Source organism: Dipodomys ordii, unplaced genomic scaffold (assembly GCF_000151885.1).
Source record: "Dipodomys ordii isolate 6190 unplaced genomic scaffold, Dord_2.0 Scaffold129, whole genome shotgun sequence".
NCBI lineage: Eukaryota > Metazoa > Chordata > Mammalia > Rodentia > Heteromyidae > Dipodomys > Dipodomys ordii.
Window position 1 is genome coordinate 965,821 of NW_012267345.1, and position 19,642 is coordinate 985,462.

The following is a 19,642-nucleotide window of genomic DNA, read 5'->3' on the forward strand; positions in this document are numbered from 1 at the left end:
AAAAAAAAGAGTCTTGCTGGGAAGGTGGCTTAGTGGTAGGGTGCTTGCCTAGCATACATGAGGACCTGGGTTCAATTTCTCAGCACCACATAAACAGGAAAAAGCCAGAAGTGGCACTGTGGCTCAAGTGGTAAAGTGCTAGCCTTGAGCTGAAGAGCTAAGGGACAGGGCCCAGACCCAGAATTCAAGCCCCACGACTGAAAAAAAAAAAAAAAAAGATGGAGATAAGAGTCTCACAGACTTTCCTGCCCCGGCTGGCTTTGAACCTTGATCCTCAGATCTCAGCCTCCTGAGTAGCTAGGATTACAGGTATGAGCCACCAGCACCTGGCTTATTTTTTTTAATTTTTTTAAAATTTTTATTTATTTAGTCGATCATGGGGCTTGAACTCAGGGCCTGGGTGCTGTCCCTGAGCTCTTCAGCTCAAGGCAAGCACTCTACCACTTGAGCCACAGCACCACTTCGGTTTTCTGGTGGTTTATTGGAGATAAGAGTCTCACAGACTTTCCTACCCAGGCTGGCTTTGAACCTTGATCCTCAGATCTCAGCCTCCTGACTAGCTAGGATGACAGGCGTGAGCCACCAGCACCTGGCAATACTTATTTAGTAATAGGTTCTGATTCTTTAGCTGGCTTGTGCCTGCTTTCAGAGCCTGAGAAGAAATCTCTAAGCAGGACTTTCAGCTAGAAAAGAAGCATGGTGCAAATGGGAGAGAGCTGCCTAGCAAACACAGGCCCTGAGTTCAAGCCCCAGGACCACCAAAATAAACCTGAGCTTAGAAAGACTCTGTCTGCTGTGCTGCGCTTAACCGCGGAGCGCTAGTGTGTCAGGCCACAGAAAAGGTTCTTTGTCCATCGTGGAAAGCATGGGGATTGCCTCAGCCCCGCCACGCTCCGTTACACCCTGCCGTTAGTAAAGACAGGCCTGTATTTTTAGCAGTGTGTTTCTAGTTGAAAGCAGGTAGATGCTCACCCTGTTCAAAGAGGGCTTGCCAAACAGGCCAAGTTCCTTCCAGTTAGAAATGCCACGCCCTTCTTGAGGTTTTTGTTTTGTTTTGTTTTGTTTTTTGCCAGTCCTGGGGCTTGAACTTAGGGACTGGGCACTGTCCCTGAGCTTCTTTTGCCCAAGACTAGCACTCTACCACGTGAGCCACTGCACAGCTTCCAGCTTTTTCTGTGTATTTTGTACTGAGGAATCGAACCCAGGGCTTCATGCATGCTATGTGAACACTCTACCACTGAGCCACCTTCCCAGCCTCTTGAAGTATGTTTTCTCTACCAGCCCCACTTTGTGTCTGCACCCATGCCATTCAGCCTGCAATTTTAGTGCCTTTCTGTTTGTAGAGATTGTCTGGCTATGCAGCCCATGCTAGCTTCCAACTCACCATGTAACGCCCACTGTTTGTATCTTTGGGTTTTAGTCAAGATCAGTAATTAGCATGAGCTTCTGAGTTTAATAGAAGAAGACATATTTCAAATGGCTGTGTGTTCTGTTGGGGGTTCAGATGGTACCCTGTGCTCTCTGTAGAAAAGACACTTCGTGGACCAGCGCAGAGTGTTTGTCCGTGGAGGAAATGGAGGCTCTGGTGCCAGCTGCTTCCACAGTGAGCCCCGCAAGGAGTTCGGAGGCCCCGATGGTGGGGATGGCGGCAATGGTGGCCACGTCATCCTGAGAGGCACGTACCCTGGGGACAGCGGGGGAGGAGCCTGCACACATCCCAGCTGTACCTTCTTGCCCTGATGTACTTCTGCATTAAAAACCGCACACCTCTGTAATCCTAGCTGCTCAGGAGGCTGAGCTCTGAGGATCAGGGCTTGAAGCCAGCCTAGGCAGGCAAGCCTGTTATCTCCAATTAACCATCAAAAAAGCCAGAAGTAGAGCTTCAGCTTTTTCACTAGCTTTGACAGGAAACACTCAGAGACATACCGAGACCCTGAGCTCAAGCCCCAGTACGACATGCACACCATAGTTTGATGTGTAGATTCCATTTTTGTAACTGGATGTTCGTAAACAGCACAAAAGTAAGTAACTACAACTTTGAATGCTTTCAAGAGTTGTTTGGGTTTTTGTTAAAAAAAAAAAACAACGTTATTATAAAGGTGCTATACAAAGCAGTTACAGTTTCATACGTCAGGTAACAAGTACATTCCTTTTTGGACAGTGTGACCCCTTCCCTCGTTCTCTCCCAGTTTTTCCCTCTCGTCCCTACCCACAAATTGTATAGTTCATTTTCAACACAGTGTCTAGTGAGTACTGCATTTGTTCATCCTTTATCCCTCCATTTCTGTGCCCCCTTCCCCTCCCAAAGACAGATAATCAAATCAGACCAAAAAACAAAAAAAATCACCAAGAAGGGGCTGGGAAGGTGGCTCAGTGGTAGAGCACTTGCCTTGCATGCCTGAGGCCCTGGGTTCGATTCCTCAGCATCACATAAGCAAAAAGAAAAAAGCCGGAAGTGGCGGTGTGGCTCAAGTGGTAGAGTGCTAGCCTTGAGCTGAAGAGCTGAGGGACAGCGCCCAGGCCCAGAGTTCAGGCCCCATGACCGGACCCAAAAAAACAAACAAACAAAAAAATCACCAAGAAGAAAACCTTGTTTCTATTTCCTGGAGTTCATCTCGATAAATGTTAATTTATGTGATCAGAGCACAGAGGCCTTGCGCCTTCATGTATCCTCTCCCCGCCTTGGATCCTCCTTTGGTCTCACTGTGCATGAACGTCTGGAGACCTGTATCATTGATCGTGTTTCTGTGATTATTAGATCTAGCTTCTGCATATGAGAGAAAACATGCGCCCTTGTGTCTCAGTCTCAGGAAAACAAAAGATTCCTTGTAGAAACCTAACGTGGTGTGAGACGTCACAGGGCGAGACTTTCAGTTACCATCCCAGCGAGCGCTGCGAGGCCCCGCACTGCGCTCGGCACACGTTCAGCCTCACGTGCTAAGTGAGGTGGGAGCAGACGCGTTCACAGTACAATATAGCAAAAACATACTGCATTTTGTTTTACTCTGTTCTGATTTTGTGGGGCTTGAACTCTGGGCCTGGGTACTGTCCCTGAGCTCTTCAGCTCAAGAAAAGTGCTCTGCCACGTGAGCCACAGCACCACTTCTGGTTTTCTGGTGGTTAATTGGAGATGAGTCTCATGGACTTTCTTGCCCAGACTGACTTTGAACTGTGATCCTCAGATCTCAGCCTCCTGAGTAGCTGGGATTACAGGTGTGAGCCACTGGCATCTGGCTTGGTTCCACTTTTGAGACAGGGTCTGGCTGTGAAGCCAACACTGGCCCTGAACCTCAAAATCCTCTTGCCTTAGCCTCCCCAGGGCTGGGTTACAGGTATGCACCACCAAACTCAGCACTGCTATTTTTTAATTGATGGCATTGTGAGTGACTTCAAACTCTTCAGAAATGACAGTGTTTTCTGAAGGAAAGAACTTACCTTTCTCTAAAATCACATTGCTAGTTGGAAATCTCTGCTACAGCTCAATTCCACATCTCCACACACAGTTGAGGATTCTTAAGATTCTGGTTCTGCTTTGAGCATTTGTGTGCACGTGTGCGCGCACAAATGTATGACATGCACACGTGTACGTGTTTGCATGTGGGCTGATTCTGGGACTTGGACTCAGGGCCTGGGTATTGTTCCTGATCCTTTGTGCTCCAGGCTAGCCTCTCCAACTTGAGCCACAGCTCCACTTTGGGATTTGGGGTGCTTAGTTGGAGATGAGTCTCACAGACTTCCCTGCCTAGGCCGGCTTCAAACTCGTATCTCAGCCTCCTGAGTAGTGGGTGATAGGCTCTGTGTTAACACAAAGGCCCTGAAAGCTCCTGCTCTCGCTCTAGTTGACCAGCAGGTCAAGTCCCTGTCCTCAGTGCTGTCCCAGTACAGGGGTTTTGCTGGAGAAGATGGTGGCAGCAACAACTGCTCTGGCCGGGGTGGTGCCGTGCTGTACGTTCAGGTAAGCCAGGTGTGGGAGGCATGGGCGCTCCTGTCCTGGGGTGCGCCTGACCCCGTGAGGTCTTGGGGTGCTGCACTGGTGCCCATGCACTCCTGCCCTGTGAGGGCTCTTTTCCCCAATGCTCCTGTTGAGCTCCAAGTTTTAGAAACACTGAAAAAGCCACCTGGGCAGGTTAGTCTTTGTTTTCAGGTAGCCATGCTATGTAGCCCAGCTGAACTTCAACTTTGGGTCTTCCTGCTTCTACCTCCCAATCACGCTGGGGTTATATGTCAGTGTCACGACACCTGGCCAACTTCGCATCTGGGGAACGATACATGGAGTGTGTTGTACAGGGCGAGCACCCCTAAGACCTGCTGTGCTTGAGAGGAAAGGGGCTGTGGTACCCCACCCTGCCCTCCCTGGCCCCCCATGACTTGCCGCTCTCCAGGTCCCCGTGGGCACGCTGGTGAAGGAGGGGAGAGAAGTCGTGGCCGACCTGTCAAGCCCGGGAGAGGAGTACATCGCTGCCCTGGGCGGGCCAGGGGGGAAAGGCAACCGCTTCTTCCTGGCCAATGACAACCGCGCTCCTGTGACGTGCACCCCAGGACAGCCGGGCCAGGAGCGCGTTCTCTCTCTGGAGCTCAAGACCGTGGCCCACGCTGGCATGGTGGGTCCAGCCCCTGCAGCTGTGTGCTCACCCCTCCAGTCGCCATCGTGGGTGCTGAGGCTGGCACACGGGCTCGTGTGCCCTATTAGCCCCCAGCCCCGCCCCCAGCCGGCTGGCTCACGCAGGCGCCCCCTTTGCTTTGCCTTGCAGGTTGGGTTCCCCAATGCAGGCAAGTCCTCACTGCTCCGAGCCATCTCGAACGCGAAGCCTGCCGTGGCTTCCTATCCCTTCACCACCTTGAAGCCCCACGTGGGGATCGTCCACTACGAAGATCACCAGCAGTTAGCAGGTAGAGCTCCCAGAATCCCAGAGGGAAGCAGGGGAGTCGTTATGTAACTCCTGACTTCAGCTTCCTGCTTAAAATGTGGTGTGTTTTCCTTATTGAAAGTATTTTAGTCGATCTGTATCAAAGTTCGGAGCCCCCACCCCCACACAGGAACCCTTAGCTTCGTCTCAGAAACAGGAGCTCCGATGCCGAGCCCTGGGAGGGGCTGCTCCTCCCGCAGGTTCTGCTCGTCTTGGGGTTGAGCAGCCTCGGCCACGCAGACTGCATGCGATTTAAAAAGCTTTCCCTGCACCATTTTGAGAGAAGAAAACTTTTTTCCAGAAGATAATGTACCCATTAAAAATAGTAAGCCTGCTGGTAAGGTTATTTGTATAGCACTTTATATTTGCAAAGTACTCTATAATGATTTTTATCGGTAATCAAATTATTCATAGAGTGCAGGAAGCCATTTCCCCTTTTTGAATCCTGTTTGAAGCCAGAAGACAGGCGGGTGTTCAGTATTCCTCATTAGCCTGATCCGAGTACCCCAGAGCCTTTGTACACCGCAGGCTGAGGTGCTAAGTCACCCAGGGTGGAGGAGTTGCTGAAGATGAGGGTCTGGGGAACGCAGGGATCGGCGTGGAGGGGGCTGGGCCTCTCCCCTCCGCCCCCGGCTTAGGGTCATCAAGGAGCCAGCCCTGGCCATGATTGTGCACTCTGGTGTCCCACAGTGGCCGACATCCCAGGCATCATCCGAGGCGCCCACCGAAACAAGGGCCTGGGGCTCAGCTTCCTGCGGCACATCGAGCGCTGCCTCTTCCTCCTGTTCGTGGTGGATCTTTCTCTGCCAGAGCCGTGGACTCAGGTTGAGGACTTGAAGTATGAACTCGAGAAGTACCAAGAAGGCCTGTCCACGAGACCTCACCAGATCATTGCAAATAAGATTGACCTCCCGCAGGCCCGAGCCCATCTGGCAAAGCTCCAAGCCCGCCTGGGGCAGGAGGTCATCGCCCTGTCGGCCCTGACCGGGGAGAACCTGGAGCAGCTGCTGCTGCGGCTGAAAGAGCTGCACGGCACCCACTTGGAGGCAGGGCTGGGGCAGGGCCGCCGGCCTCTCCGGGGGTAGAACCTGGGGCCAGAGGCTGGCGCAGGGCTGGCCAGCTTGTGCAGAAGGCACGGCAGACCTAAGACGTGGGCGGCCTCGAATGCATAAAAAGTGCTTGTAAACATTCGAGAGTGTTGGTGTTTCTGACTTCCCACCGACTTGGGGCTCCCCTGGCAAAGTGTCCTGCCCCCCCCACCCGCCGTGGCCGAGGGTTCCTTCAGGTGGCAAAACATTCCCAGTGCCTGACACCCGGTCTGTTCCCAAGTGCTCTGCATACCTGTCGGCCTCGCTGACTAATTTGCTGAGGTTGACTCATTTGTGCTAATTAACACCTCTAATTAGGAGGAGGACCAGGCTGCTGGCTGAGGTTAGCAAGCGCTGCTGCTGCTGCTGCCGCCACCGCCGCTGCCGCTATACAGCGCAGGCCTGGACGAGCGCAGCGGAAGAGGCCAGACCTGGGCTCGCCAGCACATTAATGCTTTTGGCAATTCAGCCTTTGATCCCCACGCGGGCACAGCCCAGCAGAGCAGCAGCCAAGTACCAGCTTCTTGGTGCCGGTCGGTGCCGTGGGCACCTTGGCACGATTTCCCCGGGCACCAGTGGGAGGAACGGTGAGGACTAACTCCTTCCAAGAACGCCGACTGAGCTGAGCTCGGGAGCTGAAGGCCAAAGCAGCCTCAGGGCTTCACGACTCAGTGCACCCAATATCCGACCCAGGCAGGCGCAGCTCCTGGCTCCGCTTAGGCCTGTGGGAGCGGGTTGTTAACTGAAGCTGACATGAGCCGTGAATCCGGGCAGGGTGAGGGTGCGGGAGACACGTCCCTGGTGGAGGTTGCTCTCCTCCTTCTACCTGCTTCTCAGACCCCACCCCAGCCCCCAGCCCCCAGGGAGGATGCTAGCCTTCCTCCCCAGGGAGCTGCAGCCTGGAGCCAGCGTGCTTCACCCAACACTGGGCTCCCTGGAAGGGACTCTGTCCCTGGCAGAGCTCAGGGATTTGTACCCAGTGCCTGGGTGGCCACAGGTAGCGTTGGACAAGAATACCTGCACCCTCTTACCCCCCCCACCCCCAGCCTGGTCCTCTGTGGTCCCTGAGGGCCTTCAGAAATGAGGTGGAGGGTGCAGGTGCAAACGGAGACCCTCCACCTTTGGGGAGACGCGGGCCACAGGGAAAGCTGGCCACCGGGGTCTTGGGCAAGCTGCCACCAGGCACGCCCCAGGAGGCTGGTCCTTGTGTGTGCTGAGCTTGGGCTACCTCAAATAATAAGCCAGCGCCTCAGCTCTCAGGAGCAATCCAGTTTTGATCTAACATCAAATCTGCAACTAGAACACCAGGTCCTTTTACCCCGAGCTTTATTTTAATGTCTTCTGATTTCAAAGGTCCTGGTGTTCCGGAGGCCGGGGTGGGTCTGGCGTCTATTGCTTTCTCTTTCAGGCCGCCACAAAGGGTTTGTAGTCAAGCCAGGCCTGAGAGCATTAATTATCCCCCGCTTTCATCTTTGTGCGCCCCGTGCTCTGGGGAGGGGGCACTCAGCCCGCCCGCCTGACCCTAGCCCGCCCTGCCCACCCCCAGCTGCCGCGGCCGCCCTGCCTCCTGACACGCAGGTCCAGGTCGCGGTGGTGTCCTGGACTCACCAGCCCCTGCCTGCGATCTCCTCACCACACCCGCCACCGAGGTCTCCGAGGGGCGGACACAGCCAGTGACAGGAGCGCCGCGCCCATCCGTGAGCTGAGCGTGGTCTACAGCCGCAAGCACCACGAAGGAAAGCTGTGTCTCCGGCTGCCTCAGCTTAGGGAGTTGCCACCCGTGGGTTCCAGGTTGAGGGCCTCCCACGTGATGAAGTCTCCCTTCTAAAACGGACCAATGGGGGGTACAACTCGGGAGGTGCAGCACCCCCTGCCCACCTAGCGAGTTTCCGAGAGGGAAACCCCACCTGCCCATCCCCTGCCCCCCACGCGGGCGTGCCTCCTGCCTTCCCAACTCAGGGACGGCCATAGGCAACGGGGACTGGGACCCGCCAGTATGGCTTTGCTTCCGGGCTGTCCCCAGTGGCCTCAGAGAACCTGACCCCAAGAAATGCAACAGGTCTTTGTGGAACGAACGAGGCACCGTAACAGATTCTGGGTACGTTCACGTCTCTTCCTCAGAGGCTGTAAAGTCAAGTGGTGCTTGCAGCCCTGAGCGGCGACGCTGCCCGCCTCCTGTGAGCAGCGGTGCTGCCCGTTCTCCAGGCCATTTCCACAGAGATGTCTTTCTAGTGCCCATCTGGGACATGGCTGACCTGTCCCGTGGTGGGCCAGCACCCCCACTCGGCACAGTGGCCTGAGGGCTGTGCTGCCTGCAGTCTGCGTCGGCAGTTTTTCTGGGCCCTGCAACATCTGTCCCCATAGGCCCTCAGCAGGCCGGCCTCCTTTGGTGGCTTTTCTCTCCGGATGCAGGTCAGTACCTGGCAGGTAGCACGCAGCTGCCTTCCAGCAACAAGCCCTGGCCTGTGGGGTCTTGCTGCCCCAGCCGGGGGCTGCTGGATCTCCAGGCTAAGTGCATCCGCCCTGTGGGTAGTCAGCATCCAGTGGTTCTGTGGGCCATCTGCTGGGAGAGGCCATCCGCCTGGGTTTTCTGGATGCAGGGCTGAAGCAAGGGGCCTGGGCCCAGAATAAGGGTGTCTCTAAGCATGCTGCCCTCTGCTTTCCTCAGGCTGGAGTCTTCACTGCAGATCCCGCCACCTGCTCTAGGAACTGAGCCTCAGGTCTAACTAGGTGCCAGGACACAGGGCGGGCTTTGCTCTCAGCACTTCACAGCTACTACCAGCTCGGCTCCGAGCTTGCTGGGGTTCTTTTTAAAATTGTTATTATAAAGGCGATGTTACATGAGTCAGGTAATGAGTACATTTCTTTTTGGACAATGTTATCCCTTCCCTGGCTCTCTCCCAGTTTTTCCCTCCTGTCCCCGCCTACAAGTTATATAGTTCATTTTCTACATAGTGTCTAGTACCGCTGCTATATTTGTTCACCCTTTGTCCCTCCATTTCTGTGCCTTCCTTCTTCTCTCCAAGACAGATAAACAAAACAAAAAAAAGAAAACAAAAGCAATGCTGGGCACTGGTGGCTCACGCCTGTAATCCCATCTACTCAGGAGGCTGAGATCTGAGGATCACAGTTCAAAGCCAGCTAGAGAAGGACTTTTTTTTTCTGTTGGTCATGGGGCTTGAACTCTGGGCCTGAGCACTGTACCTCAGCTCTTCAGAGCAAGGTGAGCGCTCTACCACTTGAACCACAGCACTACTTCTGGTTTTTTGGTGGTTCATTGGAGATAAGAGTCTCATGGACTTTCCTGCTCGAGCTGGCATGAGCCACTGGCACACAGCTATCTGTGAGACTTTTATCTCCAATGAACCACCAGAAACCAGAAATGGAGTTGTGGCTCAAAGTGGTAGAGCATTAGCCTTGAGCAAAAAAGCTCAGGGAAAGGGCTCATACTCTGAGTTCAAGCCTCACAACCAACAAAGCAAAGAAAAAACCTCTTATTTCCATTTCCTGGAGTTCATTTCAATAAAAATATATATATATATATATTTTTTTTTTTGTCAGTTGTGGGCCTGAACTCTGGGCCTGGGCGCTGTCCCCCAGCTCTTCAGCTATAGACCAGTGCTCTACCACCTGAGCCTCACTCAGCCCCACTTCTGGCTTTTTCTGCTTATGTGGTGCTGAGGAATCGAACCGAGGGCCTCATGCATGCAAGGCAAGCTCGCTACCACCGAGCCACCTTCCCAGCCCTCAATAAGTATTATTTTATATGATTAGAGGCACAGAGGCCTTGCTCCTTTGTGATGCTCTCCTAGGAGCATCTTCCTTTGGTCTCACGGGGTGTGAATTCCTGTGCAGTTGATCATGTCCCAGTGTATTTTAGATCTAGCTTCCACATAGGAGAGAAAACACCCACTGTTTGTGTCTCTGAGCTTGCCTTACCTCACTTAACATGATTTGTTCTAGGTTTAGGGGCTCTTGTCCACTTTCCCTTGTCTTGGTGCCTAGAGGTCCACACGTACTATTCCTTTCCTGTGGATGGATACAGAGGAAAACACACTTGCTGTGTTTCCAGGGACTTCTATGAAAGGCCGGGGAAAGCAAGGGGCCTACAGGGCTCCAGAGAACTGAGATCCTGGCCCACATCAGGAGAGTCCCCTGACCTCCGCAGCGGGAGCCAGTCCACGGTTCCTGGTTTAACACATGTGCTGCCGAGTGAGCCGGGGCTTGTGATCCGGCTGCCCGGCAGCTGCAGCGGCATGGCTGCTCCTGGGGAGTGGGCCCTGCCTCCCATCCTGGGCGTCCGGGTGCCCTCCGCGGGCCCTGCCCTGTGGGGCGGCACCCCCAAGGCCTGGGAAGACCTTGCGGCTCTCCGTCTGCTCTCCAGACCCAAGGTCGCGCCTAGCTGGCTCCCTGGTGGAGGTGGAGAGGCCGTCCAAGCATGAAACAGCAGAAGCTGTCTCTCCCTCCGGAGCCCCAGCGACACATTCCCGTCCCCAGCTTTCAGGGTTCTTTCTGTCTTGCCCAGCGTCTGGCGGCCTGGACCCCTTGGCTTGTGGCTGACTCACTTTCTGTACAATCTCCCTCCATGCCCATCTGTTGTCCCCCCCCCTTCTTTTGAGAGCAGGTCTTGCTTTATCCCAGGTGGGCCTCTAACTGGCCAAACCCCTGTGGTGGCTCAGCCTCTTCCTAAGTGTGCCAGCCATTAGAGCCACTCTCTGTCCAGGTCCTTATCCGGCCACTTGGACCAATGGGGCTTACTCCTGAAGTTTTGGAAGGACGAGGATTTGGGGGTGTTACTCAGCTCTGCCCTGCCTCTTCGTTCTCACGTGGTGTGTATACTGTGACTTGCACCGGGTGACAGCCATGAGTCTTCTACTTCTCTCTGCCCCAGAGCCACCCAGAGCCCAGCCATCTAGCCAGTGCCTGCGCACCGTCCATGCTGGACCCCACATGGCCGCTGCCCAGCCCGCTTGTGGTGAATCCCCCCCCACTTTTATACACTCACAGCTCTGCCTCCCGGCCCTTGCTGCCTTGCCCACGGGTCCCCGGGTACACTGAGGGCACGCCCAGGCCACAGCCTCCTGATGCTGAGCTTGTGACCAAATGCCCTTCCCAGACACCCCATGGGTGCTCCTAGCTGCGGAGCCAAAGCCAGCCCGCCACGTGGCCCCTCGCAGCGCAGGCACCGATGTGGCTGCGTGCCCCCTGAGCCTGGCCTGTGAGACCACCGTGGCCCAGGCTCACCGTGCAGGGCCAGGCCACGCTGAGGACGGTGCCCCCTGCTCTCACACACACGTGCTGAGCATGTGCTAAGATGTCCAACGGCTGGGACACAGCTGGAGGCAAGAGGGAGGCGCCGCTAGACAGCAGCGGGAATGAGCTCAGCGAGCTGTGTTCTGCGGGCGGCTGGGAGCTGGGCGAGCAGCACGGCAGCGGCTGCAGGTGGCCTGCTGTGCTTGTTTATGTGGCATTCATGAAGTACCATACTGGAGCTGGAGAGACGCTGGGTTCCTCCGCCACAGGCAGAGGGCCCGCGAGGGCAGGAGGATGGGCGTGTCTTCGGAGGTGAGCTGCGGCTGCGCAGGGAGAGCCCGCTAGGACCCGGTGCACAATGGGCAGAAGGACGTGGTGGTGGCTATGCCACACCTTGGGCTTGACTGGAGCAGATAGAGCCGAAAAGTGTGCATATTCCACCGTGAACTTGACTGCAGCAGATAGAGCAGGCGCCTAAAAGTGTGCATATTCCACCATAGCAGAAAACCAGGCTTGCACTGAATACGAGTATGCACACAGCATGCACCCTGAGGGGTGGCATGGATCTTGAACACGTGGTTCAGCAGACCTTGGCAGCTCCTCATCGGGGCCCAAGGTCCCGCCAGAGACCAGGTGAGGGGAAGCAGGGATCTCTGGGCAGTTGCCTTCCAGAGCACCGCAACTGTGACGCGGTGGCCTCTGAACCGGAGCTCTGGGACCTCCATGCCACACAGCGGTGCGGTCCCGGCTGCCTGCTCCAGTGCCACCTGTGAGGACAGATCTGGGCAGCAAAGCCAGTGACCTGGGCTCCCGACCGGATCCTACGACTGGACAGTCAAGTCACTTGGCCACCTCCAACCACACAGGCTGAGGAAGAGCGCCTGGAAACTGGGATGCATCATGCAGCCCTCTCTCACCTTTGCCTCCAATTCTGTCTGTTTAAACCTACAGCTCATGCCGGTGTCCTGAAGAGAGCCGATGTGTTACATGACTGATTTATTACATGGCTGCTCATGCCAGGAAGAAATCTTTCTCCGCCCTTCATTGCGTGGCCCCCAACATAGCAGTGAGTGGCCAACCTAACGTGTGACCCTGAAGTTTTGAACCTAAGACTGGTTTTAGGACGCCAGGCGTCCTGGACTTGCTTGGGCTCCACCCTTCCTTCCTAACTAAGTTCTCCCTTTTAGAATGGGCCACTGTGTACTGGAAGTATGTCATTTTATATCTAACAGGATCTCACAGCTAAGTGTTTGCCTTGAGTCTCAAAGCAGACTATGAATTTGGACTTCTTAAATTTTTATTTATTTTTTGCCAGTCCTGGGGCTTGAACTCAGGACCTGGACATTTTCCCTGAGCCTCTTTATGCTCAAGGCTAGCACTCTATCATGTGAGCCATGGCACCACTTCTAGCTTTTTCTAAGTAGTTTTTTGGAGATAAGAGTCTCACAGACTTTTCTACCTGATCTAGCTTTGAACTGTGACCCTCAGATCTCAGCTAGTATTACAGGCATGAACCACTAATGCCTGGCTGGACTTGATTTTTTAATGATACTGCACTTTTTTTTTTCTTTTTGGTCAGCCACAGGGCTGTTCATGAGCTCATCAGGGCCTGGCCGCTGTCCCTGAGTTCTTTTTGCTAAAGTGGAGCCACAGCTCCACTTCTGGTTTTTGAGTGGTTAGAGATAAGAGTCTTACAGAGACTTTACAGGGACATTTCTGTCCGGGCTGACTTTGCAATCCTCAGATCTCAGCCTCCTGAGTAGCTAGGATTACAGGTGTGAGTTACTTGGCCACCTGGATGATACTAGGCTTTGAACTTAGGAGCTTTTGCTACGTAGGTGCTCTACTATTTGAGCCAGGCCTTCAGCCCTGAATTTAGACTTTTAAAAAATTTTTATTGTGGGGCTGGGAAGGTGGCTCAGTGGTAGAGCGCTTGCCTTGCATGCATGAGGCCCTGGGTTCGATTCCCCAGCACCACATAAGCAAAAAGAAAAAAAGCTGGATGTGGCGCTGTGGCTCAAGTGGTAGAGTGCTAGCCTTGAACTGAAGAGCTGAGGGACAGTGCCTAGGCCCAGAGTTCAAGCCCTATGACTGGACCCCCAAAAATTATTGTTATTATAAAGGTGATGTACATAAGTCAGGTAAAGAGTACATTTCTTCTTCTTTTTTTTTTTTTTTTTGGTCAGTCATGGGGCTTGAACTCTGGGCCTGGGCACTGTCCCTCAGCTCTTCGGCTCAAGGCCAGTGCTCTAAACTTGAGCCACAGCACCACTTCTGGTTTTTGAGTGGTTTATTGGAGATGAGAGTCTCATGGACTTTCCTGCCCAGGCTGGCTTTGAACCATGATCCTCAGATCTCAGCCTCCTGAGTAGCTAGGATTACAGGCATGAGCCACCAGCGCCCAGCAAGAGTACATTTCTTTTGGACAATGTCACACTGAATTTAAACTTTTGAGCAATGTGAGGGCTTTGTTACCAGCTGCAAGACTTTTAGGAAGTGACTAACCTAAAAATAAGAGTCATTCTGACCTAATGAGTGGCTCATCCCTCACTGGATAGCAGTCTTGGACGGGTAAAAGATGGGAAGTTGGGTCTAGCTGGAGGAAGAAAGCCGGGCGCTGATAGCTCACACCTGTCATCCTAGCTACTCAGGAGGCTGAGATCTGAGGATCATGATTCAAAGCCAGCCTGGGCAGGAAAGTCCATGAGACTCTGATCTCCAATAAACCACCAGAAAACCAGCAGTGATGCTGTGGCTCAAGTGGTAGAGCGCTAGCCTTGCACTGAAGAGCTGGGGGACAGTGCCCAGGCCCAGAGTTCAAATCCCACGACAGACAGACACCCCCCACACCCCCCCCACATACACAAATAATAATAATAATAATAATAATAGATGGAGGAAGGCAGCCCCTGGAGCCGTGTCCTCGAGGACTGCATCTCTCCAGGCTCCTCCTGCCCCTCCTTCCTCTCTTGTCTGGCTGGTGACGGTGATGTGAGCCCTCCGCTCCACCACACCCTCCCTGCCACAGCGGCCTCTCGTCTCTGAAACTGTGTGCCAAATAAGTTGTCTCCATGAGGTTGGGGGTCACGGTGACTATTGGTAACGGGGAATCTTCCTATGTGATGTTGGTCAGGCGCATCATCTGCAAAACGGAAATCCCAGAGCCTCTCTACTGGAGGACTATTTGTGTTTGGAGACAGGGATCCGAATGGGGTCTGAGAGGTGGTGTCCCCTTGGTGTTGTGGTCCATGCACATTCCTCCTGACCAGCACGTGGCAATCCTTCCCAGGCAGGCGCAGAAGGGCCCTGCTCAGCATCCCCCCCACATGTCCCCCATGCGGCCCCTGCCTGCACCCGGCTCCGGGGGGAACAGGAGGCCCCAGGCACCGAGGGACCCTAGGCCACACAGCCACGTGTGGCCTGTTTAGATGGAACTTGTGTCCAGCCTCCCCCAGCTCTGTGTTAGCCTCCACCGGTGAGGCGGGCGGGGAGGAGCCGGTGGGGAGAACGTGACCCTCTGGCGGCCGGGGCAGTGGGAAGTGCCCAGCTGCCCCCAGCCTTCTGTGGTCCTCCCGCCTGCAGGAGGTGGGACCCAGGCACTTAATGACAGGCTAGCGCAGCGCTGTCTGCTGTCAGCAGGTGCACAGCCGCACAGCCAACAATGGAGCAATTTGGGTAATGGCAGGGAGGCCTGCACCGGCTGAGGAGCCACTTCCTGCCCGGGGAGGAGGGGGGCGGGAGGGGGGCTGCAGAGTTGCAGTCTGCTAGGGGCCCACACTGGGCCTGGCCGCCCACAGGCCTGAGCCCATGCTTTGGAGGAAAAAGCTGAGGTGCGGGGTGCCTTCTGGTCTCTCCTGCCTGCCGGAATAGGAAGGCGGAGGGCTGGGGAACCCCTGGGAAACCTGTGTTTTACTCCAAGCCTTGAGCAGAGCTGGGGTGAGGCTGGGGCACACCCCACACCCCAGGTCCTCCCGGCCCTTCCAAGAGTACTTTCTGTGACCTTGGCCCATGACCCCTTGGCATGCCTCCCTTCTCTGTCTCCACGCTGGGACTCCGCAGGGTATATAGAAAGCGGGCTGCTTTCCTGCCTCCTTTCTTCAACCAAACCATGGAGTGCACACAGTAGGTGCTCAGTAAGTGCTTCATGCTGAGATGAGCAGAGCTGGGGCTTGGTTCCAGGATTCCCAGAGTCCTCACAGATGCCCACTTTGCTCCCTATTTTGGGGATCCTCCTGCTGGCACTGCCCCGGGGGCCCTGGTCCCCAGCACAGTCCTGGCCACCCTGCGGTGCCCAGCCCACGGTAGGTGCAGGAAGAATGAGATGAGCAGAGAGAAGCTGGGTTAGGCGAAGCCTGGCATTGGCGTTGGCTTCCTGCAGGTGCCGGGAAGGACAGCAGAGGGGACAGGAGAGGGGCCAGCATCCCTGCCGCCCTCCGTCTGCAGAGCCATGGGCAGGCGCCCCTCAGGGCTGAGGCCTCGGCTGGCACCCAGAAGGAGTGTTGATGACGCCCAGTGGAAGGCCCAGCCACAGCGGCGGGGGGAACAGGAGCACCGGGAGGGCCACGTGGCCGTCCCTCTGGTAGTCCTCGCTCCCCGTGATCTGGCCTTTCGCAGAAGGACGGGCTGGGCTCACCCGTGTGCAGAACAGAACCTGGGCGCTCTGGAGCTCCCGCTCAGACTGGGAAGACAGCACTCCCCCCTGCAGCCAGCCTGTGCCCAGAACCTTCCCTAGCGACACCCCAGAGCGAGCACGGGGCAGGCAAGGAGAGCAACACAAGCAGCCAACGCCTGCCCGTCAGCCAGCGGGGCCCAGGCAGGCTCCGGCCCTGAGACCCCTCCACGAGGCCTGCCCAGTGGGCGGCAGGGTGGCGTTCCCCACTCCAAGGAGCGACAGAGAGCCGGGCCAGCAGCCGCGCAGGAGCAGCTTGCTGCAGCACAGGACCCAGCAGCGCCAGTGTGGGTGTGGCTCCGGCTGCAGGGCAGGCCCCCTGCTGCCTGCCTGGTACACAGTAGGCGCTCAGTAAACAGCAGCTGTGCGGCTGGGCCCCAGCTGCATCTTTGTTTCCTCCAGGGCTGGGACTGCAGGAGAGGCTGGGATGGCAGACAGCCCCTCGGCTGTTTGTTTGCTGCAGACGCGTGGGGCCCAATAGGCTCCGTGTCTTTCTTCTCTCCTTCTCTGTCCCCACGCAGCGGCTCTGGGAGCGGCAGTTTCCAGAGATTGAAGGCAAAATTGCTTGAAAGCCTGCGCTTTTATCCTCCAATTTGTAGCCATTTAGTGGGGCTGGGCAGCGGGGCAGCCAGGGCTCTGGCTGTGCTGTCGCCAGAAAGGGCCCTTTGCTGGGGCGAGCAATTCTTTGTCCTTCCCCAGACACTGGGCTGTGGGACAGACACCTGCCTGCCCCCAGGGAGGCCCGGCTGGGTGGTGTGGGGCCAGCGAAGCCCAGGACTGTGGCTTCCCCACAGGCCTCTGGGTCAGAGCCGCGTCTGCCTGTAGAAGGCGGCCTCTGCTTTCCACACTCAGTGCCCAGAACTCAGGCTTCTCGCCCTGAGGACAGGCCCAGCCCCGGGGCTGGGGTGGGAATTACGGAGTGAGGCCCAGCATCTCCAAGCTTCCCCTCCCCTCCGGTAAGGAGTGGCCTGTGTGGTGCCCCAGAGGGAGACAGAATCCAAACCCAAAGTGGGTCTGGCTCTGGTGACTCACGTTTGTAATCCTAGCCAGTCAGGAGGCTGAGAATTGAGGCTCACAGTCCAAAGCCAGCCTGGGCAGACAAATTGAGGGACTCTTATCTCCCATTAACTAGCCAAAGCTAGAAGTGGAGATGTAGCCCAGTGGTAAGTGCCAGGCTTGAGCAATAAAGCTAAGCAAGAGCTTGAGTCCTTGAGTTCAAGCCCCAGAACTGGCACGCACACACATGCACACACTTGCACACACAGTCAGGAGTGGGAAGGAGAGCTGGAGGGGCAGGCTGAACTTGGGTTGAGGGAAGTGTTGGGTATAGGGACACAGGTGCGGCCCCACTGTGGGGCGTGGAGCACCTGGAGCAGGAGGGGTTTTGTGGGCTGGATTCCTTGAAGGGTTGGGAATCTGAGACATCATGAAACTCTGTCGTGCACAGGACATTGCTCTGTCCTGAGGAGAAGCCAGGGGGCCTGGCCCGTGGCGTGGCCATGGACTGACAGGACGCCCCCACCCCAGGGAGGAGAGGCGGGGCCCCTCAGGGGAGGTGGCAAGTCAGGCCAGGTCTGGTGAGTCCAGCCGCAGGGCCAGCATGCTGTCCTGTTTGCAAGGGGGGTGGGGCACCGTCTGCTAGTCCCTCGTGGAGCAGGGCACCCCCCCCCATCTTGTTGCCGCTGTCCCAGCCTGCAGCAGCATCCTGCCCCCAGGCACAGCCCCGGTGGTGCTCTGCGCATCCGCCCTCTCCACACCCCCCTCTCCACACTCCGCCCTGCGGCAGCCCTGGCCAAGCAGCCCTCCCTGGACCCCTTGGTCTCCCACCATTGCTTTCCTGAGTCCCTCCGAGCTCATGCACAGGGCATGGCTTGTGTCCGCCCCGCCCCCTGAAGTGTGCAAGGCCCAGAGCTGCCTTCCAGGTGAAGGCTGTGCCACAGCTCCTGCCACACTTCTGGAGTGGGTGCACGTGCCCAAGGCTGGGGGAGCCCCTCTCGGCACCACCTGCCCCTCCTGAACAGGCAGGCAGGCCCCTCCCCCCCCCGCCGCCTGGCCCTGAGGGGTACGGGGCCCTGTGCGGGCCTTGCAGGTGCCATGCTCCCGGGGAGAAGCCCTGGGCGGCAGGGCCCCCTCCTCCCCCTCTGGTCCTCCGTGATGGGGAGCGCCACCACTGCCTGCGCCTCACCTCCTCACCCCAGCGCCTCCGGAGCCCTGCGTTCCGCCCGCCCCACAGACTCCTCAGGAATCAGCACCAATAAAAAAATACACTTTATTGTGACTTCAGGGTGGCAGGGGCAGCGTAGCGGGCACGCGGGCAGCGCGGCATGCAAGTGCCTGAGACGGGCGCACGGGACACAGCGAAGCGGCCCCCCTCCCCCGCCCCCCCCCAGGACCCAACCACCCCCAAGACATTCTCCTGGAGCAGGAGGGGCGGAACAGGCTCTGGGCAGTGGAGCAGCCTCGTGGCCGCGGGCCCTGGCCCTGGGCCGGCGGGGCGGGCAGGCGCAGCTGGTGCAGCTCAGGCGGAAGCCGCTTGCACAGGGGGAGGAGGGCGTGGGAGCCACACCTGCCAATCCAGCCCTGAGCTCCTCGGCAATTTTGTCTCTCTTGATTAAACATCCAAGGAACATCAAGTTCACAGACGTGTTTTCTTCTTCTTCATCTTCCTGAAAACACCCAGAATGGAAAAGCAGAGAACGGCTTCGAGGTTCCCGGGGCACTTGTGACTTCATGGGACAGAGTCGGAGGAGAGAGCGATGCAGGAGCCAGGGCCTGGGCTGAAGCGCGAGCAGAGGCAGCAGAGGCAGCGTCCCCAGCCGGCACGGGGGCGGGGGTGCGGGTGCGCGGGTGCGTGGGCACGTGCGTGGGCAGGGACTGAAGCACACACGCAGCATCCGCTCTGGGGAAAGCCCCACTGCGATGTGCGAAAGGTGGACGCCACTGGCCACGGCACTTCCGTGCTCCTGCATCGTCCCTCTGGGAGGAAAGCAGGATGGAGGAGGTCGGGGCCCACACCCCCACACCAGTTCAGCCAGCGAGGCCCCAAGCCAGCCCACCCAATGTCCCCACTGCATGACGGATGACTAAGAGAGGCCACTGTGTTCAGGGTGGGCCACAGACGGGGCGTGTGGAGGGCTGGGCTGGGAGAAGGGGTCGCCCAGGAGATCGGGTGCAAGGGGCACAAATGGGGGGGCCTGGGCCGCCGGCTCACTTCCAGCACTGCTCCAGGGAGCCGTGGGGTTGGACCTTGAGCTTCTGGGGGCAGAGCAGCTTGGTGAAGGCCCGGCGGAAGCTGTGGTGGCACAGCGGGTAGAGGACGGGGTTGACCGCCGAGTTGGCCCACAGGAGCCAGAAGGACGTCTCGTACCAGTAGTCGGGGATGCAGCGGCCGTGGCAGGCCGCCCGGATGATCATCAGCAGCGTGTACGGGGCCCAGCAGAGCCCGAAGATGCTCACGATGATGGCCAGCGACTTGGCCACCTTCTTGTCCCGTGAAAGCCGGAAGCGCTGCGTGATACTCTGGGACACCATCTTCATGCGCTTCTCCAGGGATGCCGAGGATGCTGATGGCTTGGAGCCCCTTTTGAGGGAGCGTGGCCTCTCGGTGCCCCGGGAGGAGCTGCCAGAGCTGGAGGTGGGCGAGGCCGTGGCGCCCCCGCCGCTGGCGCCCCCGAGCGCAGCATCCCCGGGCTCGGGCCCAGGCCCAGCCTCACCCACCCCATACC

General features: G+C 57.0%; 2 protein-coding genes across 2 annotated transcripts in view; one reads left to right on the top strand and one right to left on the bottom strand.

The window, feature by feature from the left end:
- Window positions 1-6,088, top strand: part of Mtg2 (mitochondrial ribosome-associated GTPase 2) — a 12,999-nt gene extending 6,911 nt beyond the window's left edge. The window contains exons 3-7 of the mRNA XM_013030410.1: window positions 1,528-1,675; window positions 3,840-3,955; window positions 4,383-4,601; window positions 4,752-4,890; window positions 5,598-6,088. Coding sequence (XP_012885864.1) covers window positions 1,528-1,675; window positions 3,840-3,955; window positions 4,383-4,601; window positions 4,752-4,890; window positions 5,598-5,992 — 1,017 coding nt within the window. The 3' untranslated portion in view covers window positions 5,993-6,088. The remainder of the gene's footprint in view (window positions 1-1,527; window positions 1,676-3,839; window positions 3,956-4,382; window positions 4,602-4,751; window positions 4,891-5,597) is intronic.
- A 9,501-nt stretch (window positions 6,089-15,589) lies between these two features.
- The window catches only part of Hrh3 (histamine receptor H3), a 10,987-nt gene continuing 6,934 nt past the window's right edge, over window positions 15,590-19,642 (bottom strand). Inside the window, exons 6-10 of the mRNA XM_013030342.1 lie at window positions 19,129-19,641; window positions 18,561-18,583; window positions 16,035-16,562; window positions 15,736-15,976; window positions 15,590-15,620 (exon numbers count right to left, since the gene is read on the bottom strand). Coding sequence (XP_012885796.1) covers window positions 15,590-15,620; window positions 15,736-15,976; window positions 16,035-16,562; window positions 18,561-18,583; window positions 19,129-19,641 — 1,336 coding nt within the window. The remainder of the gene's footprint in view (window positions 15,621-15,735; window positions 15,977-16,034; window positions 16,563-18,560; window positions 18,584-19,128; window position 19,642) is intronic.